The following is a 23,059-nucleotide window of genomic DNA, read 5'->3' as shown; positions in this document are numbered from 1 at the left end:
ATGATGATTCATTCATTCACTCACTCACTCTCATTCATTCATTCATTCATACAGACTGTGAGCCCACTGTTGGGTAGGGACCGTCTCTATATGTTGCCAATTTGGACTTCCCAAGCGCTTAGTACAGTGCTCTGCACATAGTAAGCACTCAATAAATACGATTGACGATGATGGTGATGATTCATTCATTCATTCACTCACTCACTCTCATTCATTCATTCAGACTGTGAGCCCACTGTTGGGTAGGGACTGTCTCTATATGTTGCTGATTTGTACTTCCCAAGCGCTTAGTACAGTGTTCTGCACATAGTAAGCGCTCAATAAATACGATTGATGATGATGATGATTGATTGATTGATTCATTCATTCATTCACTCACTCTCATTCATTCATTCATACAGACTGTGAGCCCACTGTTGGGTAGGGACTGTCTCTATATGTTACCAATTTGTACTTCCCAAGCGCTTAGTACAGTGCTCTGCACATAGTAAGCGCTCAATAAAAACGATTGATGATGACAGGGTAGGGGCTTGGGAGTCACAAGGTTTACTGCCATTTGGTTTTGTTCTCTGTCTCCCCCTTTTAGACTGTGAGCCCACTGTTGGGAGGGACTGTCTCTATGTGTTGCCAATTTGTACTTCCCAAGCGCTTAGTCCAGTGCTCTGCACATAGTAAGCGCTCAATCATCATCATCATCATCATCATCATCATCAATTGTATTTATTGAGCGCTTACTATGTGCAGAGCACTGGACTAAGCGCTTGGGAAGTACAAGTTGGCAACATATAGAGACGGTCCCTACCCAACAGTGGGCTCACGGTCTAGAAGGGGGAGACAGAGAACAAAACCAAACATACTAACAAAATCATCATCATCATCATCATCAATCGTATTTATTGAGCGCCTACTGTGTGCAGAGCACTGTACTAAGCGCTTGGGAAGTCCAAATTGGCAACATATAGAGACAGTCCCTACCCTACAGTGGGCTCACAGTCTAAAAGGGGGAGACAGAGAACAAAACCAAACACACTAACAAAATAAAATAAATAGGATAGATATGTACAAATAAAATAAATAAATAAATAGAGTAATAAATATGTACAAACATATATACATCTATACAGGTGCTGTGGGGAAGGGAAGGAGGTAAGATGGGGGGATGGAGAGGGGGACGAGGGGGAGAGGAAGGAAGAGGCTCAGTCTGGGAAGGCCTCCTGGAGGAGGTGAGCTCTCAGCAGGGCCTTGAAGGGAGGAAGAGAGCTAGCTTGGCGGAGGGGCAGAGGGAGGGCATTCCAGGCCCGGGGGATGACGTGGGCCGGGGGTCGACGGCGGGACAGGCGAGAACGAGGTACGGTGAGGAGATTAGCGGCGGAGGAGCGGAGGGTGCGGGCTGGGCAGTAGAAGGAGAGAAGGGAGGTCACTTCTCTGGGCCTCAGTTCCCTCATCTGTAAAATGGGGATGAAGATTGTGAGCCCCACATGGGACAACCTGATCACCTTGTATCCTCCTCAGAGCTTAGAACAGTGCCTTGCACATAGTAAGCGCTTAATAAATGCCATTACTGATTCAATCATCTTTATGGAGCGCTTACTGCGTGCAGAGCACTGGAGTAAGCGCTTGGGAAGAACAAGTTGCCAACTTCATTCATTCAATATTCATTCAATATTCATTCATTCAATTGTATTGATGGAGCGCTTACTGTGCGCAGAGCACTGGGCTAAGCGCTTGGGAAGGATGATATGAAAACAGTCTGGAAAATAAAAATATCCATTCAAAATATTACACACCCAATTACCCCCGATGGCCAACTTCACAAGGACCACCCAAGTTTTTTTAATAACCCATTTATTAAAATCTTAACGGTTTTACCTTAACAAAAAGGAAATAAATTCCAATTTCTACCTGAAATTTTGAAATCCGAATATAAGCCCAAAGCTACAATTGAACAGTTCTGAAGCAACAATGTATTCTGTAACCAGCCCGGGATTCCAGTTAGAACTAAAAAGCTTCCTCTTCATTCCCTTCTTTTTGCTGCTTCTCTAAACCTGCTTTTCCACCATCGTCAGGTGTTTTGCTTGTGAGGATCACAAGGGATGCTTCAATCCTGGCAGCCCGATTAAATGGGAAGTTTCTAAACATGGCTGTTTGTGGTCTTGGCGGTCCTTCTACTACTTCTGTGCTTTGATTTCCCCACTATAAAATAATTTTAAAAAACCCCACTTGTTCACTTTTACCCTTGACAAAATCGTAAGGATTAAAACAGTGCAAAAAGTCCTGTCCCTGGTTTCCTCAGAAAAGAAATCCGAGAAGAATGGCGCCTGTAATTTACCCTAACCACATTGGGAGAAAATGATTTACTGAACTATGAAATATAACATTACTATTTTTATCCGGAGATGGGTATTCCTCAGTAACCTCAATACTCTAATACACTTATTAATAAGTGTTAAGTAAATACCATAGTTAGATATTATTTATTTGTTCTTATTTTACACCTCTTCTGTATGTCCTCTAAATGTCTAGTAAAATGCTTTGCATTTACTACAGGCTCAAATAATGCTGATTATGACAATGGTAACTGAGAAAGGCAATAAAATAATTCGCCTGTTAGGGATTGTCAGTCTTTACTGCTGTATTGTTCTTTCTCAAATGCTTAGTACTGTGTTCTGCACGCAGTAAGTGCTTAACACATATGATTGAATGAATGTGACCACGGGCGAGTCACTTAACTTTCCTGTGCCTCAGTTTCCTTATTTGTAAAATGGGGATTCAATCCCTGTAGTCCCTCCTCTATTTCGACTGCGAGGCTGATGAGGGACAGGGACTGTATTCAGCCTGATGATCTTCTATCGTAGCACTCAGGACACATAGCAAGCACTTAAATACCACATTATTATTATTCTTTACCATTAGAAACAAATTCTCCCTCTCAAACGCCATCCTTTTCCTTGTACCTTTGACAAAATTGTAAGGATTAAAACAGTGCAAAAAGTCCTGCCCCTGGTTTCCTCAGAAAAGAAATCCAAGAAGAATGGTGCCTGTAATTTACCCTAAAAACACTGGAAGAAAATGATTTACTGAACTATGAAATATAACATTACTATTTTTATCCGGAGATGGGCAGTCCTCAGTAACCTCAATACTCTAATACACTTATTAGATAGATGGGATAACAACCATTATCCCATCCAGAAATTTTGCAGAACTGTCACTGTCCTTCAACATGAGTTAGGACTGAGGCACGTCTACGCATTTATTTCATCTCACTCTTATTCCCTTAACGGCTGATGAAAATTAAAGCGTTTTTAGGAATTTCTCAAAGTCACTTAGTGAGGCTTTGGCCATCTCCTCACAAAAGACTTCGTCGGGAATGGACACCAGTCTTCCCACAGAGATGTAGTTGGGCTGGGCCGGGTTGTACTGCGCTCTTCCCAAGTAGCTGAGGAACAGGTGCCTTTCTTTGATTTTCAGCAACGAAGTAGTAAACACCTAATGAAGAAAAATAATTGCAATAGTTTTTTGAAAAAGTACGATGCTGAGAGCTCACCTCCTCCAGGAGGCCTTCCCAGACTGAGCCCCTTCCTTCCTCTCCCCCTCGTCCCCCTCTCCATCCCCCCACCTTACCTCCTTCCCTTCCCCACAGCACCTGTATATATGTATATATGTTTGTACATATTCATTACCCTATTTATTTATTTATTTATTTTACCTGTACATATCTATTCTATTTATTTTATTAGTATGTTTGGTTTTGTTCTCTGTCTCCCCCTTTTAGACTGTGAGCCCACTGTTGGGTAGGAACTGTCTCTATCTGTTGCCAATTTGTACTTCCCAAGCGCTTAGTACAGTGCTCTGCACACAGTAAGCGCTCAATAAATACGATTGATGATGATGATGAGCGAACGCACTGAAACATCAAAAACCTAAATCCCAAATAGTTAGGTTTTGCCATGAGCCAGTGTGGAGCTGCTGGGGCCAAAACAGCTTTGACTGTGTTCACGTGGGGGTTTGGGAGGGAAAGAAAGAGAGGAATTAGCTCCTGTGTTTCCATTTTAGGCCCCATGGGCTTTTCTTTCTGTTTTTGGCAGAGTTGACTCAAGCTCAGAATCAAGGATGGGGGCAGTAGCCAAGGGTGGCAGATGGAACATGGTATTTTGGGAGAATTCTGCATGTTTTACCACCTCCAAGGAAGCAGTCATATCCAACATCGTCAACTCCATCTTCATCTCCCTCAACCTTCCTGCTGCCTTTGACACCAAGGACCTCCTTCTCCTTGAAACCCTACGTAACCTTGGTTTCACGGACCTCTCCTGGTTCTCCTCCTCCCTGGCCACGCCGTCTCTGTCTCTTTCACGGGCTCCTCCTCTGCCTCCCACCTTCTAATTGTGGGGGCCCTCAAGGCTCACTTCTCCATTTTCAACCACTCCCTTGGAGAACTCATTCTTTTCTACGGCTTCAACGATCACCTCTACACGGATGATTCCTAAATGTCACGCCGCTACACATAAGTTCGTTGTGGGTAGGGAATGCGTCTCATATTGTGCTCTCCCAAGTGCTTACTACAGTACACAGTAAGCACTCAATAAATATGATTGATTGATCGCTAGCCCTGGCCACTCTCCTTCTCTACAGTCTCGCACTTACTTCCTCCTGTCTTCAGGACATCTCTAATCCCGATGTTATGTTGATGCCTCAAATTTAACAAGTCCAAAACAGAACTCACCTTCCCACCCAAACCCTATCCACCCCCTAACTTTCCCACCATTCTCCTAGCCTCACAAGCTTGTAACCTTGGCAATATCAACTCACATATTCAATCTGTCACATATTCAATCTGTCACCAAATTCTGTCCATTCTCCCTTCACAATATCTCTAGAACCTGCCCATTCGTCTCCATCCAAACTGGTACCACGCTGATCCAAGCACTTTTCATATCCCCAATTTCATCTGTGCCTTGATCTTGTCTATCTTGCCGCTGACCCCTTTCCCACATCCTCCTCCTACTGTGGAACTCCCTCCCCCTCCATAGACACCACACCACCACTCTCCCCATCTTCATAACATTAAGATCACATCTTCTCCAGGAAGTCTTCCCCGATTAAGCCCTCATTTCCCCTCCTGCAACATCTACGCACTTGGATCTGTGACATTTTGGCACAACCTTCAACCCCAAAGAACTTATATATCTAAGTACTTATATATATATATATATATATATATATATATTTATATATCTCTTTAAATATTATAAATTACTCATTTCCCAAAGAACTTATATATCTAAGTACTTATATATATATATATCTTTAAATACTATAAATTACTCATTTATATTGATGTCTGTCTCTCCCTCCAGACTGTAAGCTCGCCTGTCTCCCCCCTTCTAGACTGTGAGCCCACTGCGGGCGGGGATTATCTCTTGTTCCTGCATTGTACTTCCCAAGCGCTTAGTATGGTGCTCTGCACACAGTAAGCGCTCAATAAATACGATACAATGAATTAATTTTGGGCAGGGAACATGTCTGCAAACTCTGTTGGACAATACTCTCCTAAGCGCTTAGAACTGTGCCCTGCACATAGTAAGCACTCAAAAAATACCACAGATAGATTAATTGATCGATCCCACTTCGACTACTGCTTCCGCCTCCTCACCGACCTCCCTGTTTCCTGTCTATCCCCACTTCAGTCCATACTTCACTCTTGCTACCCAGATGATGTTCCTAAAAAACATTCAATCCACATCTCTTCACGTCTCAAAAACCTCCAGTGATTCCCCAGCCACTTGAGTATTTATTCAGACATTCAGTTGTATTTACTGAGCACTTACTGTGTGCAGAGCATTGTAGTAAACGGTTGAAAAATACAATTCGGCATCAAACGTACCCTCATTACCATCGTCTTTAAGGCAGTCAGTCGGCTCACACCCTCTGACCTTTCCATGCCGATCTCCTACTACAACCCAACCCACATATTTTGGTCCTCTTACACCAAGCTATTGTCTGGACCTTCATCTGTCTATGCCATCACCGTCCTCTCCCCCTTCTAGACTGTGAGCCCGCTGTTGGGTAGGGACCGTCTCTAGATGTTGCCAACTTGGACTTCCCAAGCGCTTAGTACAGTGCTCTGCACACAGTAAGCGCTCAATAAATATGATTGAATGAATGAAAGAATGCAAAGCACTGTTCTAAGCACTGGGGAGGTAACAATCAATGGTATGATGTGCAGAGCACTACTGAAGCGCTTAGAGGAATACAGAAATGCATTTCTTATGGTCTTATAATAATAATGATGGCATTTATTTAGCACTTACTATGTGCAAAGCGCTGTTCTAAGCGCTGGGGAGGTTACAATCAATGGTATGATGTGCAGAGCACTACTGAAGCGCTTAGGGGAATACAGAAATGCATTTCTTATGGTCTTATAATAATAATAATAATGATGGCATTTATTAAGTGCTTACTATGTGCAAAGCACTGTTCTAAGCGCTGGGGAGGTTACAATCAATGGTATGATGTGCAGAGCACTACTTAAACGCTTGGGGGAATACAGAAATGCATTTCTTATGGTCTTATAATAATATAATAATGATGACATTATTCCTCCGGCCTTGAACGCTTTTCGTCTTCGTATCTGACAGACCACAACTCTCTCGTCCCTCAAAGCCCTCCTAAAAATCACATTTCCTCCACGAAGTCTTCCTTCATTAAGCCCTCATTTCCTCTATTGGCCTTTGCTAGTGTGCTTCGACCTGTACCCTTTAAGCATCTGATACTCAGCTAACCCTTAGCTCCACAGCACTTTTGTCAATAGCCTTCTACACTACCATTTCCCCCGTCTGTAATTCATTTTGGTGTCTTTCTCTTCCTCTAGACTGCAAGCTCCTTGGGGGCAGGGATCGTATTGTATTTTTCCCAAGTGCTTAGTACAGAGCGCAGCCCACAGTAAGTGCTCAATAAATACCACTGCTTGATCGACTTAGGTGCAGAGAGGAGCACTGAAGGAAATAAGTTAGGGATGACAGGTGGTGGACGCCACTTCCCCTATAATGTGAAAGTTATATTTTTGCCACAGCCCGCACTGTAGGGCTCGCTGGAGTCCACTGCCAGGTGGGGAACCATTTCTTCTGACCACATGATATGTCATACCCAGACGGGTCTGGTGTTCTGCATCAGGCAGAAACTCCTCACCCTGGGCTTCAAGGCTGTCCATCCCCTCGCCCGCTCCTACCTCACCTCCCTTCTCTCCTTCTCCAGCCCAGCCCGCACCCTCCGCTCCTCCACCGTTAATCTCCTCACCGGGCCTCGTTCTCGCCTGTCCCGCCATCAACCCCCGGCCCACGTCCTCCCCCGGGCCTGGAATGCCCTCCCTCTGCCCCTCCGCCAAGCTAGCTCTCTTCCTCCCTTCAAGGCCCTACTGAGAGCTCACCTCCTCCAGGAGGCCTTCCCAGACTGAGCCCCTTCCTTCCTCTCCCCCTCGTCCCCCTCTCCATCCCCCCATCTTACCTCCTTCCCTTCCCCACAGCACCTGTATATATGTATATATCGTCGTACATATTTATTACTCTATTTATTTTACTTGTACATATCTATCCTATTTATTTTATTTTGTTAGTATGTTTGGTTTTGTTCTCTGTCTCCCCCTTTTAGACTGTGAGCCCACTGTTGGGTAGGGATTGTCTCTATACGTTGCCAATTTGTACTTCCCAAGCGCTTAGTACAGTGCTCTGCACATAGTAAGTGCTCAATAAATACGATTGATGATGATGATGAGTTACTGGAAGAACCTCGTTTCCCAACAGCGTTCTAGAGATTTGGCAGAAAGGAGTGTATCACCAACCCTGAAGATAGTTGCAAGGACAGAAACCACATTCTGTGCCTTCCATATTTCACTTGTTGCCACTGGCAGAACCAGAATTCATTCAAACTGTATTTATTGAGCGCTGACCGTGTGTACTGAGCACTTGGGAATTATAATTCAGCAACAAATAGACACAATCCCTGCCCACAATGGGCTCACAGTCTAGAAGATGCTGGGCTGAATGGACTCCTGGGCTCACACAGAAATCAACCGAGCAAATTCTTTTTTTTTTTAGTGTTTGTTCAGCACTCACCATGTGTCAAACGTCGCTCTAATCGCTAGGGTAGATACAAGCGAATTAGGTTGGCCACAGTCCCTGTCCTGCATGGGGCTCACAGTCTAAGTATGAGGGAGAACAAGAGAACTGAGGCACAAAGAAGTGACTCGCCTCACGCAGCAAGCACTTAGGAGAGCTGGGATTAGAAGCCAGGTCTGACTCCCAAGCTAGGCCATGCTGCTTCTCAATCAATGGGAATGATGTGCAGAGCACTACTTAAGCACTTGGGGGAATACAGGAATGAATGCATTTTTTATGCTCTCATAATAATAATGGCATTTATTAAGCGCTTACTATGTGCAAAGGTGAGAGCTCACCTCCTCCAGGAGGCCTTCCCAGACTGAGCCCCCTCCTTCCTCTCCTCCTCCTCATCCCCCTGCCTTACCTCCTTCCCCTCCCCACAGCACCTGGATATATGTATATATCTTTGTACGTATTTATTACTCTATTTTATTTGTACATATTTATTCTATTTTGTTAATATGCTTTGTTTTGTTCTCTGTCTCCCCCTTCTAGACTGTGAGCCCGCTGTTGGGTAGGGACCGTCTCTATATGTTGCCAACTTGGACTTCCCAAGAGCTTAGTACAGTGCTCTGCACACGGTAAGTGCTCAATAAATATGCTTGAATGAAAGAATGCAAAGCACTGTTCTAAGCACTGGGGAGGTTACAATCAATGGTATGATGTGCACAGCACTACTGAAGCGCTTAGGGGAATACAGAAATGCATTTCTTATGGTCTTATAATAATAATAACAATGATGGCATTTATTAAGCACTTACTATGTGCAAACCACTGTTCAGCGCTTAGAACAGTGCTTTGCACATAGTAAGCGCTTAAAAAATACCATTATTATTATTATTATTATTATTATTATTATTATTATTCTAAGCGCTGGGAGGTTACAATCAATGGTATGATGTGCAGGGAACTACTTAAGCGCTTGGGGGAATACAGAAATGCATTTCTTATGTCCTTATAATAATAATAATAATGATGGCATTTATTAAGCGCTTACTATGTGCAAGCCACTGTTCTAAGCGCTGGGGAGGTTACAAGGTGATCAGGTTGTCCGACAGGGGGCTCACCGTCTTCATCCCCATTTTACAGATGGGGGAACTGAGGCACAGAGAAGTTAAAGTGACTTGCCCAAAGTCACACAGCTGACAACTGGCAGAGCTGGGATTTGAACCCATGACCTCTGACTCCAAAGCCCGGGCTCTTTCCGCTGAGCCACGCTGCTTCTCTATAGAATAATTTCAGCTACAAAGTAAACACTCAAGCAGATAGTAGTTTCCAAAGTGAAGAACTGTAGATGTTGAAATGGGAAATATTAGACTGTAAGCTCCTTGAGGCCAGGGAACTTGTCTACTAAATCTGTACTACTGTACTCAAGTGCTTAGTAATAATAATGATGGTATTTGTTAAGCTCTTACTATGTGCCAAGCACTGCTCTAAGCACTACAGTGCTCTGCACACGGAAAGCACTCAATGAATTCAATTGATTAATTCATTTGATTAAAAATGGCCATATGAAACCTGAATTTGGACAAATTCAAAAGTATCACAGGATGCATTTTTCCTTTAGTCACTGTGTAGCTGCAAAAGTGAGTGTAGCTTTTTCAACCTCTGATATTGTCTGTTGAAGTGACGGAGCCTCACACTGAGAGACATTTTGCTGTTAAGACAATCCTAGCCAAAAAGCCGTTATAGAAAGTCTTGTCATACACCTAAGCTCCTATAAACTGCACTTAAAAGCACAGAACCCCCCAATTTTGTATTATTGCAATCAGGCTCACTGTGAAAGGAAAATAAAGTGTTTACACTAATGATCAGACCCAATTGCTTATCTGTAGTTCAAGTAAACTCTTCCCTTGAAGTCTGAACTCTCTGAGGCAAGAAAAAAGTTTGTCTGTCCCAAAGGGCCTTTTGAGACTGCTATTGAAATTGAATTATAATAATAATGATAGTGATGGTACTTGTTAAGCGCTTAACCTACATACTAATAATGATAATAATAATGATAGTGATGGTACTTGTTGAGCGCTTAACCTACATACTAATAATAATAATAATAATGATAGTGATGGTATTTGTTAAGCGCTTAACCTACATAATAATAATAATAAGAATAATGATAGTGATGGTACTTGTTAAGCGCTTAACCTACATAATAATAATAATAATAATAATGATAGTGATGGTACTTGTTAAGCGCTTAACCTACATAATAATAATAATAATGATAGTGATGGTACTTGTTAAGCGCTTAACCTACATAATAATAATAATAATAATAATGATAGTGATGGTACTTGTTGAGCGCTTAACCTACATAATAATAATAATAATAATAATAATAATAATGATAGTGATGGTACTTGTTAAGCGCTTAACCTACATAATAATAATAATGATAGTGATGCTACTTTTTAAGCACTTAACCTACATAATAATAATAACAATAATGATAGTGATGGTACTTGTTAAGCGCTTAACCTACATAATCATAATAATAATAATGATAGTGATGGTACTTGTTAAGTGCCTAACCTACATAATAATAATAATAATGATAGTGATGGTATTTGTTAAGCGCTTAACCTACATCATCATCATCATAATAATGACAGTGATGGAACTTGTTAAGCACTTAACCTACATAATAATAATGATTAGTAGGCCCCTCAGTAGGCCCTATTGAGAGCTCACCTCCTCCAGAAGGCCTTCCCAGACTGAGCCCCATCCTTCCTCTCCCCCTCCTCCCCCCTCTATCCCCCCCACCTTACCTCCTTCCCTTCCCCACAGTACCTGTATATATGTTTCTACGTATTTATTACTCTATTTTACTTGTACATATTCTATTTATTTTATTTTGTTAATATGCTTTGTTTTGTTCTCTGTCTCCCCTTTCTAGACTGTGAGCCCGTTGTGGGGTAGGGACCGTCTCTATATGTTGCCAACTTGTACTTCCCAAGCGCTTAGTACAGTGCTCTGCACACAGTAAGCGCTCAATAAATACTATTGAATGAATGAATGAATTATACAGTGCCCTTGGGTGAGACATGCATGCACAGAAAAGCAGTGTCCACTACTATCTTGCAGTGTATTCAAGACTCTTGACATCTGAATTCTCTGAGGCACGAAAAAAGTTTTTCTGTCCCAAAGGGCCTTTTGAGACTGCTACTGAAATTGAATTATACAATGCCCTTGGGTGAGACATGCATGCACAGAAAAGCAGTGTCCACCACTATCTTGCAGTGTATTTAAGACTCTTGCCATTTAAATTGCCTGGGAGAAAAGCATTTCCATTTTTTCTTTAAAAGATGGCCCGGACTGTACACAAGAGCCACTAATTTTACTTTTGGCTCCACACCCAAAATTTCACGGGTGAGTGGGGCAAATCAATTCATCTTACTGAACCTCAGTTTTCGAGTCTGAAATGGGTCAATGTTGACCTGCCTGAAAAAGGATCCTGTGAAAAATAATGACAAAACCAAGGCGCCATGAAAATGTAAACCAAGCGTAGAAACTTACCGTCACCTTTTAAGGCATGCTTTAAGGGCAAAAACATTTTACCCTTCTGCCTTTTGTGAGGTGAAATGATTTATTTTATTTTGTTAGTATGTTTGGTTTTGTTCTCTGTCTCTCCCTTTTAGACTGTGAGCCCACTGTTGGGTAGGGACCGTCTCTACATGTTGCCAATTTGTACTTCCCAAGCGCTTAGTACAGTGCTCTGCACATAGTAAGCGCTCAATAAATACGATTGATGATGATGATGACGATTTGGCAGCTGAATGCCAGTTACCACACTGTAACTGCTAAAGAAGATGGTAGAAGATGGAACAAAGTACATGCCTTCAGATGGACCGCTGGCACAGCAATCCAAAAATTCGTGCTACGGCCTGCGGATGAGGAGCATCCGGTAAGGGATGTTACAGAAAATTATGGGAACCATCTCATTTTGAGACCTAGTTTTCAGAATATAATGACATTTCTAGGATCAGGAAGAGCAAAAATCTCCTCTGGACTGTCTGCCCATTGCCACAGGGGACACCCTGCCATGATCAAAGAAATTGAAGCCTTCCCAAATGCCAAAACTTTGCTATCGAGTCTAGATTCTAGGGCAGGGAGAGGCAATTATTTTGGCTGCAATTCGGAGGTGCGCTTTTAATTCTGAAACCAAGGATTTCCTACCAAGTTGTTTATTTTCCAACAAATGGTTCTGAACTGCCTGGGCCAACAACATCTATAAACGAGGTGTTATCGGAGCTCTTCCACAGTCAACTATCTTCTGTCTTACCTCTGGAAATTTGACAATGTAATGTTGGGGAATTTTCATCACATTATGCACGTAGTCAAAATTTTCTATGAGCTTCCCTTTCCTTGCAGATAACAGCCTTGGGATTCTCGTTACCATATGCTGAATTTCATTATGCTTAAAGCCAAGTTCAAGCTGGTAAACCTGAAAGACAAACCAAGTTTTTCTTTTGATCAATAAAAACAAAAATTACTAGGAGAGAGAGGCTGTTACACTGTAGGCCTTTGAGGATATCTAAATTCATATTACTATCTTCTTTGAAATTAAAGACCATTTTGATTCACGTGAACCTAGATTATGAGCCCTGTGTGGGAGAGGGAGTATGTCCAACCTGATTATCTTAAGTCTCCCTCAGCACTTGGAACAGTACCTGACACATGGTAAATGCTTAACAAATACCACAGTTATTATTTTGGGTTTTGGAAGAGAAAATAATAGGTGATGATAACATTTGTTAAGCACCAGCATGGTTCAGTGGAAAGAGCATGGGCTTTGGAGTCATAGGTCATGGGCTCAAATCCCAGCTCCAACACCTGTCAGGTGTGTGACTTTGGGCAAGTCACTTAACTTCTTTGAGCCTCAGTTACCTCATCTGTAAAATGGGGATGAAGACTGTGAGTTCCCCGTGGGACAACCTGATCACCTTGTAACCTCCCCAGTGCTTAGAATCAATCAATCGTATTTATTGAGCGCTTACTGTGTGCAGAGCACTGTACTAAGCACTTGGGAACTACAAGTTGGCAACATATAGAGACAGTCCCTACCCAACAGTGGGCTCAGTCTAAAAGGGGGAGACAGAGAACAAAACCAAACATACTAGCAAAATAAAATAGAATAGATACGTACAAGTAAAATAAATAAATAAATAAATAGAATAATAAATATGTACAAACATATATACATATATACAGGTGCTGTGGGGAAGGGAAGGAGGTAAGATGGGGGGATGGAGAGGGGGACGAGGGGGAGAGGAAGGAAGGGGGTCAGTCTTAGAAGTGATTTACACATAGTAAGCGCTTAATAAATGCCATTATTATTGTTATTATTATGTGCCAAGCCCTGTACTAAATGCTGGGTTAGATACACAAGAATCAGACTGACACAGTCCTTGTCTCACAAGGGTCTCAAATATAAGTAGAAAGGAGGTCAAGTATTGAATCCCCATTTTAATAATAATGATGGCATTTATTAAGTGCTTACTATGTGCAAAGCACTGTTCTAAGCGCTGGGGAGGTTACAAGGTGATCAGGCTGTCCCACGGGGGGCTCACAGTCTTAATCCCCATTTTACGGATGAGGGAACTGAGGCCCAAAGAAGTGAACTGACTTGCCCAAAGTCATACAGCTGACAACTGGCGGAGCCAGGATTTGAACCCATGACCTCTGACTCCAAAGCCTGGGCTCTTTCCACTGAGCCACGCTGCTTCTCTTATAGATGAAGAGAGGCACAGAGAAGTGAAGTGGCTTGCCCAAGATCACACAGAAGCCAAGTGTCAGAGCTAGGATTAGGACCTAAACTCTCAGTCTCGCGGACCCAAGTCCTCTGCTCTTTCCACTAGGCCATGCTGCTTTTCTTAGACGCTTAGAACAGTGCTTCGCACATAGTAAGCGCTTAACAAATGCCATCATTATTATTATTAGTAGACCTACCGTCAACTCTAGAAAGGAGTCTCAGAAAAAAACCTTTTCTATAATGAGTTACTCACCAGGCAATTTAAATGTCAAGAGTCTTAAATACACTGCAAGATAGTGGTGGACACTGCTTTTCTGTGCATGCATGTCTCACCCAAGGGCATTGTATAATTCAATTTCAATAGCAGTCTCAAAAGGCCCTTTGGGACAAACTTTTTTCGTGCCTCAGAGAATTCAGATGTCAACAGTCTTGAATACACTGCAAGATAGTGGTGACACTGCTTTTCTGTGCATGCATGTCTCACCAAAGGGCATTGTATAATTCAATTTCCCCCTCTCCACCCCCCCCATCTTACCTCCTTCCCTTCCCCACAGCACCTGTATATATGTATATATGTTTGTACATATTTATTACTCTATTTATTTTACTTGTACATACCTATTCTATTTATTTTATTTTGTTAGTATGTTTGGTTTTGTCTCCCCCTTTTAGACTGTGAGCCCACTGTTGGGTAGGGACTGTCTCTATATGTTGCCAATTTGTACTTCCCAAGCGCTTTGTACAGTGCTCTGCACACAGTAAGCGCTCAATAAATACGATTGATGATGATGATGATAATTTCAATAGCAGTCTCAAAAGGCCTTTTGGGACAGACAAACTTTTTTCGTGCCTCAGAGAATTCAGACTTCAAGGGAAGAGTTTCCTTGACCTACAGATAAGCCATTGGGTCTGATCATTAGTGTAAACACTTTATTTACACTTGCTCTGCACATAGTAAGCGCTTAACAAGGCCTGTTAGCCTGTGAGCCTCCCTCACTGTGATAGCATATTTTTAAAAAATCGGTCAATCAGTCAGTTATATTTGAGCGCTTACTGTGTGCAGAGCACTGTACTAAGTGCTTGGGGAAGAATAACAATTAACAGACACATTCCCTGCCCAAAACGAGCCTACTGTCTCCGGGGGGGGGGGGGGGGGGGGGGGTCCAGAAATTAATATAAATAAATTATAGCCATAACGTACCTAATGACTTGGCTTGATTACAATGATTGGGAGGAGAATAAACATGACAAGTATGCAACAGGTATCTCCGTAACAATAATATTAATTGCGGTATTTGTTAAGCGCTTCCTACGTGCCAGGCGCTGGGGTGGATATGAGCAAATCGGGTTGGACACAGTCCCTGACCCACACGGGGCTCACAGTCTCAGTCCCCATTTTACAGATGAGGGAACTGAGGCAGGGAGAAGTGAAGTGACTTGTCCAAGGCCACACAGCAGCCAGGTGGTGGAGCTGGGATGGAACCCATGACCTTCTGACTGCCAACCCGTGCTTTATCCACTATGCCCTGTCCCATTCCCGGAGGCCGGCTCCGCTATCTGACCGGCTCCAGAAGCGAAGGCTGTCAGTCCCCCTCACCCCCCGCCTCCGCCAACTCCGAGTTGTTGCAGTGTGTAACCCCCTAGCCCCAGAAACTGCTGCTGGACACCTCCAACCCCCATCCTATCACACCTTGGGCCGCCTTCAGCACCCTGTGTTTCCCCCAATGCCTTGGCATTGCGGGTGAGGGTGGTGGTCCCCCTACTCCGCCCCCGCCCCACCCTCATAATAATGGCATTTGTTAAGCGCTTACTCTGTGCAAAGCACTGTTCTAAGCCCTGGGGAGGATACAAGGTGATCAGGTTGTCCCACATGGGGCTGTCTTCATCCCCATTTTACAGATGACGGAACTGAGGCCCAGAGTATTCATTCATTCAATCGTATTTATTGAGCGCTTACTGTGTGCAGAGCACTGTACTATAGCGCTTGGGAAGTACAAGTCGGCAACAAGCACAGGTCAAGTCAGGTCAAAGCCAATTCCACCCATGCCGGGCTCTGCGGAAACCAATCCCAATCCCCTTAACGGTAATACTAATAATGATAATTATTCATTCATTCATTCATTCAATTGTATTTATTGAGCGCTTACTGTGTGCAGAGCACTGTACTAAGCGCTTGGGAAGTACAAGTCGGCAACAAGCACAGGTCAAGTCAGGTCAAAGCCAATTCCACCCATGCCGGGCTCTGCGGAAACCAATCCCAATCCCCTTAACGGTAATACTAATAATGATAATTATGGTATTTAAGCGCTTACTCTGGGCCAAGCACTGTTCTAAGCACTGAGGTAGATATGAGATAATCAGGTGGGCCACAGTTCCTGTCTCACATGGGGCTCACAGTCTTAATCCCCATTTTCCAGATGAGGGACCAGAGGCTCAGAGAAGTTAAGTGACATACCCAAGGTCACACAACTGGCAAGTGGCAGAGCCGGGATTAGAACTCAGGTCCTTCTGATTCCCAGGCTCGTGCTCGGTCCACTGGGTCATGCTGATCCCTTTCCTACCTCCAGAGCAGTGAAGTGATTTGCCCAAATTCACACAGCTGACAAGCGGTGGAGCCAGGATTCGAACCCATGACCTCTGGCTCCCAAGCCTGGGCTCTTTCCACTGAGCCACGCTACCCACATGGCTCCAAGGCGGCAGATCGGGGCATGAGGTGGAGATCGATGGACCAAATGGAGGAGGGACTAAGAGAGATGAATGGGTACCGTTGGAGAATGAGGGATGCCAACTTTGTGCTCGACCTCCAGTGAGAAGTTGCGGAACCCGACTGACAGCATGGGGACTAATAATAATAATAATAATAATAATAATAATAATAATAATAATAATAATAATAATAATGGCATTTGTTAAGTGCTTACTATGTGCAAAGCACTCCTCTAAGTGCTGGGGAGGATACAAGGTGATCAGGTTGTCCCTCATGGGGCTCACAGTCTTAATCACCATTTTATAGATGAGGTAACTGAGGCTCAGAGAAGTTAAGTGACTTACCCAAAATCACACAGCTGACAAGTGGCAGAGCCGGGATTAGAACCCATGACTTCTAACTTCCAAGCCCGGGCTCTTTCCACTGAGCCACATGTTAAGCGCTTACTATGTGCCAGGCACTGAGTTAAGCGCTAGGGTAGATACAGGATCATCGGGCTGGACTCAGTCCCTGCCCCACGTGGGGCTTCACAGTCCCCATCCCCGTTTTAGAGATGAGGTAACAAGCACAGAGAAGTGAAGTGACTTGCTCGAGGTCGCACAGGAGACAAGTGGAAGATCTGGGATTAGAACCCATGACTCTCTGCCTCTTGGGCCTGAGCTCCATCTGCTAGGCCATGAGGGTTTGCTCCTGGGGGAGCATCTTTGCGAGGACTAAGGGGAGTTGACTTTGTCAGCTGGGGACGGGCTTAAGACTGTGAGCCCGCTGTTGGGTAGGGACCGTCTCTTTATGTTGCCAACTTGTACTTCCCAAGCGCTTAGTACAGTGCTCTGCACACAGTAAGCGCTCAATAAATACGATTGATTGACTGATTGATTAAGAAAATGAAAGGATGGGTTAAATCCCCACCCACGCAAGCGGCCCATGCTCAGTATGAGGAACGCTCAGTGCCTGGACTGGAGATCGTGTGCTGAGCCCTTCCAGGAGGGAATGGGATTAAAAATGCCTGACTTGGAGAGAGTTGTTAGCCTGTATTCTCTACGCTACACCTCACTGGGAGGGGTAGCACCACAAGGCACAATATAAATGCTTAAAATGATAAAAAAACATCCCCCCAAATTTGCTTCTTGACTATTTTTAGATTGTGAGCCCCGCGTAGAGCTCTAGACTGATTATCTCATATGTACTCCAGTGCTTAACACACAGTGAGCACTTAATGAATACCGCAATTATTGCTACTAATCAATCAATCGTATTTATTGAGCGCTTACTGTGTGCCATCATGTACTTCCCAAGCGCTTAGTACAGTGCTCTGCACACAGTAAGCACTCAATAAATATGACTGATTGATTGATTGATTGCACAGCACTGTACTAAGCGCTTGGGAAGTACAAGTTGGCATACAAGTTGGCAGTACAAGTTGTACATATTTATTTATTTATTTTACTTGTACATATCTATTCTATTTATTTTATTTTGTTAGTATGTTTGGTTTTGTTCTCTGTCTCCCCCTTTTAGACTGTGAGCCCACTATTGGGTAGGGACTGTATACGTTGCCAATTTGTACTTCCCAAGCGCTTAGTACAGTGCTCTGCACATAGTAAGCGCTCAATAAACACGATTGATGATGATGATGAAGTTGGCCACATATAGAGACGGTCCCTACCCAACAGTGGGCTCACAGTCTAGAAGGGTCTACCTCCTTTAACTGCAGCAACTGTGTTCCTTTATAGGAAAACACAAGACACAAATTGATATTCAAACAATATCTCAGAAAGTATTTTATTTTAGAAATAATAATAATAGTATTTTAGAAAAAAATATCTTGGAAAATAAATAGAAAATATTTACTTACGATCAAATTTTCTTTCACAGGCTCAAGACTTCCAGTTAGTAAGCTTGGAAGCTGAATTACTAGATTTCTGGTCTATAGTCACAAAATAAAATATAACAATTCATCAGTTAAATGTACCATCTTATGGAAAATTTATCAGCAGTCTATCTGTCAGGGTATGGGTTGATCTTAATAACGATTGGGAACAGAATCTATTCGACTGGTTGAAAAATAATTCAAAGAGATCCAATCAGGGGCTCAGAAAAATAAACGTTCTTAGGCAGAGATGATAAGGAAGAATTAATTTCAGAGAAAATCTTGAAAAGACTTCAGATATACAAATGGCTTAGTAGTACAATTTGATTCTGGACCAGAACATACCAGATACCTACTAGATTTCAGTGTGCTGTAATATTAAAATTTGGAAATGTAAGGTGATGAAAAGATTCTTATGTACACCAACATGGAAAAAAGCAACAAAATCAACTTAATCCTTTTGAATTTCTTTACCTTTTGTACACTTAGTTTAAGTTCTTTCTGGAAGAAGCCCAGTCTGTTATCCAATCTTTCCACTGAAAAACTTAGCAGAAACGGGGCATTCGTGACCATCCGTGCAATATCTGCCTTACTGAATTGTTTCGATTTTAGGTAAGCTACTCTAGGAGACAAAACAAAAGGAAATACGAAAAAAAAAATCAAGTTTAGAACATTTATCTTGTTTTTCACGAATTTCCTTTTGGCTAGTGGGCCCCCCAAAATCAGAAAAACCATTCTGCAAGCATAATACTGACTCACAAAATTAATTAAAAGCCTAACAGCCATCAACTGGGGCAGAAGTCAAGTACTAGCAGTTGCCACGTTCGTTAGAAAATATCTTCACGGAGGCCAGAGAAAAGTTCTGATAAAGGCCCACAAGCACCCAAAAGACTCCAAAGCATTGGGAAGCAGCATGGTTTAGTGGACGGAGCACAGGCCTGGGAGTTGGAAGGACCTGGGTTCGAGTTCCGGCTTCGCCACTGGTCTGCTGTGTGACTCTCTGAAAGTCACTTAACTTCTCTGTGCCTCAGTTACCTCATGTTACGACTGTGAGCCTCCTGTGGGACGTGGGCTGTGTCCAACCTGATTACCTTGTATTTAGCCCAGAGCGTGGAACAGTGCCGGGCACACAGTAAGCACTTAAACACCAAAAAACCAAAATCTAATGGCTTCTGCCTAATTCAGTCCTAACCATTTTTATCAGCCTGTGGAACATCCGCTCCATCATGGGGAAGCTTCCTTTCATTACTGACCTGTTCCTGTCCTCCTCCTCACCATCACTGAAACCGGGCTCTCCCCAGACGATATGGATTCCCTTGCTGCTCTCTTCAGGGGGGGCCTCACCTTCTCCCACTCCCCCAGACTCAACGGGAAAAGAGGAGGTGTCGGCTTCCTTCTCGCACCCCAGTGCCACTTTCGCACCATTCTAGCTCTCCCACCCCTTTCTTTCCAAGCCCCTATCATCCACCTCCAACACCATTCCATATTCTAGTAATGGTCATCTACCGCCCCTCAGGTCGTTCATTCATTCATTCAGTCATATTTATTGAGTGCTTACTGTGTGCAGAGCACTGGACTAGGCGCTTGGAAAGCACAATTCAGCAGTCAAGAGAGACAATCCCTGCCCACACCGGGCTTACAGTCTAGAAGGGGGGAGACAGCAAAACAAATCAATGGGCATCAACATAAATAAATAGAATAATACACATCTACATAGATGCACAAATGCTTTGGGGCAGGCTGGCGGGAGAGCAAAGGGAGCAAGTCGAGGTGATGCAGAAGGAAGGGGAGCTGAGGAAAAGGGATCTTAGTCTGGGAAGGCCTCTTGGAGGAGGAGAGCCTTGGAAAAGAGGAGGTGTCGGCTTCCTTCGTGCACCCCAGTGCCACTTTCGCACCATTCTAGCTCTCCCACCCCTTTCTTTCCCTTCTTTCGAAGCCCCTACCATCCGCCTCCAACACCCACTCCAGATTCTAATAATGGTCATCTACCGCCCCGCAGGTCATTCATTCATTCATTCAGTCATATTTATTGAGTGCTTACTGTGTGCAGAGCACTGTACTAAGCGCTTGGAAAGTACAATTCAGCAGTCAAGAGAGACAATCCCTGCCTCTCTTGACTGCAGGGATTCCACAGACAATCCACACCGGGTTTACAGTCTAGAAGGGGGGAGACAGCAAAACAAATCAACAGGCATCAACATAAATAAATAGAATAATACACATCTACATAGATGCACAAATGCTTTGGGGCAGGCTGGCGGGAGAGCAAAGGGAGCAAGACGAGGTGATGCAGAAGGACGGGGAGCTGAGGAAAAGGGATCAGTCTGGGAAGGTGTCTTGGAGGAGGAGAGCCTTCAGTAGGGCTTTGAAAGGGGGGAAGAGTGATTGATGGATTTGAAGTGGGAGGGCATTCCAGGCCACAGGTCAGCCTCTTCCATCCTCCCTTCTTCCATCCCTAACTGCCATCTTCAACTGTTCACTCTCCAATGGCTTCTTCCCCACTACCTTTAAACACGCCCACATCTTCCCTACCCTAAAACCTTCCCTTGACCCCATGGCTCCCTCCAGTTATCGTCCAATCTCCCTCCTACCATTCCTCTCCAAAATCCATGAGTGAGCTGTCTACACCCACTGCCTCAAGTTACTCTCCTCCGATTCTCTCCTGACCCCCTCCAATCTGGTGTCCGTCCCCTTTGCTCCACAGAAACCACCTTCTCCAAAGTCACCAGACTTCCTCGCCAAATGCAACGGCCTCTATTCCACCCTAATCCTCCTTGACCTCTCAGCTGCTTTTGACACTGTCGACCGCTCCCTTCTCCTGGAAACATTATCCAACCTTGGCTTCACTGACATGTCCTCTCCTGGTTCTCCTCCTATCTCTCTGGCCGCTGATTATCAGTCTCTTTCCTGGGCTCCTCCTCGGTCTTCCATCCCCTAACTGCGGGTGTCCCTCAGGGTTTGGTTCTGGGTCCCCATCTTTACCTACTCCCTTGGAAAATTCATTCACTCACACGACTTCGACTATCACCCCTATGCTGATGACACTCAAATCTACATCTCAAGCCCTGATCTCTCTCCCTCTCTGCAGCCTAACATTTCCTCCTGCCTTCAAGACATCTCTACTTGGCTATCCTCTCAAACTTAATATGGCTAAAATTGAACTTATCTTCCCACCCAAACCCTAAGCTCCTGCTCATTTTCTCATCACTGTTGAGAGCACCACCAACCTTCCTGTCTCACAGGCCCTTAAGCTTGGCATTATCCTTGACTCTTCTCTCTCACTCAACCCACATATTCAAGCCATCACTAAATTCTGTCGGTTCTAGCTTCACAACATCATCAAAATCCGCCCCTTCCTCTCCATCTAAACTGCTACCACATTAATCCAAACACTTATCCTATCCCGCCTTGATTACTGTATCAGCCTCCTTGCTGACCTCCCCGCTTCCTGCCTCTCCCCACTCCAGTCCATACTCCATTCTGCTGCAAGGATAATTTTGCTTCAAAAACGTTCAGACCATTTCCCCACACCTCAAGAACCTCCAGTGGTTGTCCATCCACATCTGCATCAAACAAAACCTCCTCACCATTGGTTTTAAAGCACTTAATCACCTTGCCCGCTCCTACTTTATATCACTACTCTCCTACTACAACCCGGCCTGCAAACTTCATTCCTTTAATGCTAACCTTCTCACTGTACCTCAATCTCACTGCTGACTTCTTGTCCGCATCCTTCCTCTGGCCAGGAATGTCTTCCCTCCTCATATCAGATAACTGCTCTCCCCCACTTCAAAGCCTAATTGAAGGCACATCTCCTCCAGGAAGCCTTCCCTGACTAAGCCCTCCTTTCCTCTTCTCCCACTCCCTTCATTCACCCTCCTTCCCAGCCCCACAGTATGTATATATCTGTAATTCATTTATTTGTGTCTGTTTGTTGTTATATTGTACTCTCCCACGTATTAGTACAGTGCTTTGCACACAGTATAAACTCACCCACTGTTGGGTAGGGACCGTCTCTATATGTTGCCAACCTGTACTTCCCAAGCGCTTATTACAGTGCTCTGCACACAGTAAGCGCTCAATAAATACGACTGAATGAATGAATAAATACTACTGAATGAATGAATGAGTCACCTTCACAGCCTCCACAAGATCACACAGACGGCAAGTGGCGGAGCTGGGATTAGAACCCAGACATCATAAACTATCTCCCCTTCTTCTCTGCTACGCCAAGGCTCTGGAGATAATAATAATAATGATGGCATTTATTAAGCGTGTACTATGTGCAAAGCACTGTTCTAAGCGCTGAGGAGGTTACAAAGTGATCAGGTTGTCCCACGGGGGGCTCACAGTCTTCATCCCCATTTTACAGATGAGGTAACTGGGGCGCAGAGAAGTTAAGCGACTTGCCCAAAGTCACACAGCTTGACAATTGGTGGAGATGTGGTTCTAGCTACCTCAACACACCGCAGTTCCGCCCCAGTTCAGAAACTGTGTGGCTGGCTTGGGGTCTGAGGATCTCCCCTTCCCTCCTTCCACCCTCAAGGGCCGGGTTCAGCATGATCCAGTGGAAG

The 23,059-nt window shown here is 43.9% G+C and overlaps 1 protein-coding gene across 1 annotated transcript in view; it reads right to left on the bottom strand.

Moving 5' to 3' along the window:
- Positions 1-2,706: 2,706 nt before the first annotated feature.
- MTERF3 (mitochondrial transcription termination factor 3) overlaps positions 2,707-23,059 on the bottom strand; it is a 51,079-nt gene continuing 30,726 nt past the window's right edge. Inside the window, exons 5-8 of the mRNA XM_038745932.1 lie at positions 18,960-19,107; positions 18,471-18,542; positions 12,439-12,600; positions 2,707-3,489 (exon numbers count right to left, since the gene is read on the bottom strand). Of these exons, the coding sequence (XP_038601860.1) occupies positions 3,295-3,489; positions 12,439-12,600; positions 18,471-18,542; positions 18,960-19,107 (577 nt within the window). The 3' untranslated portion in view covers positions 2,707-3,294. The remainder of the gene's footprint in view (positions 3,490-12,438; positions 12,601-18,470; positions 18,543-18,959; positions 19,108-23,059) is intronic.

Source organism: Tachyglossus aculeatus, chromosome 4, assembly GCF_015852505.1.
Source record: "Tachyglossus aculeatus isolate mTacAcu1 chromosome 4, mTacAcu1.pri, whole genome shotgun sequence".
Taxonomy (NCBI): domain Eukaryota; kingdom Metazoa; phylum Chordata; class Mammalia; order Monotremata; family Tachyglossidae; genus Tachyglossus; species Tachyglossus aculeatus.
This window is presented reverse-complemented; position numbering and strand designations above follow the sequence as displayed.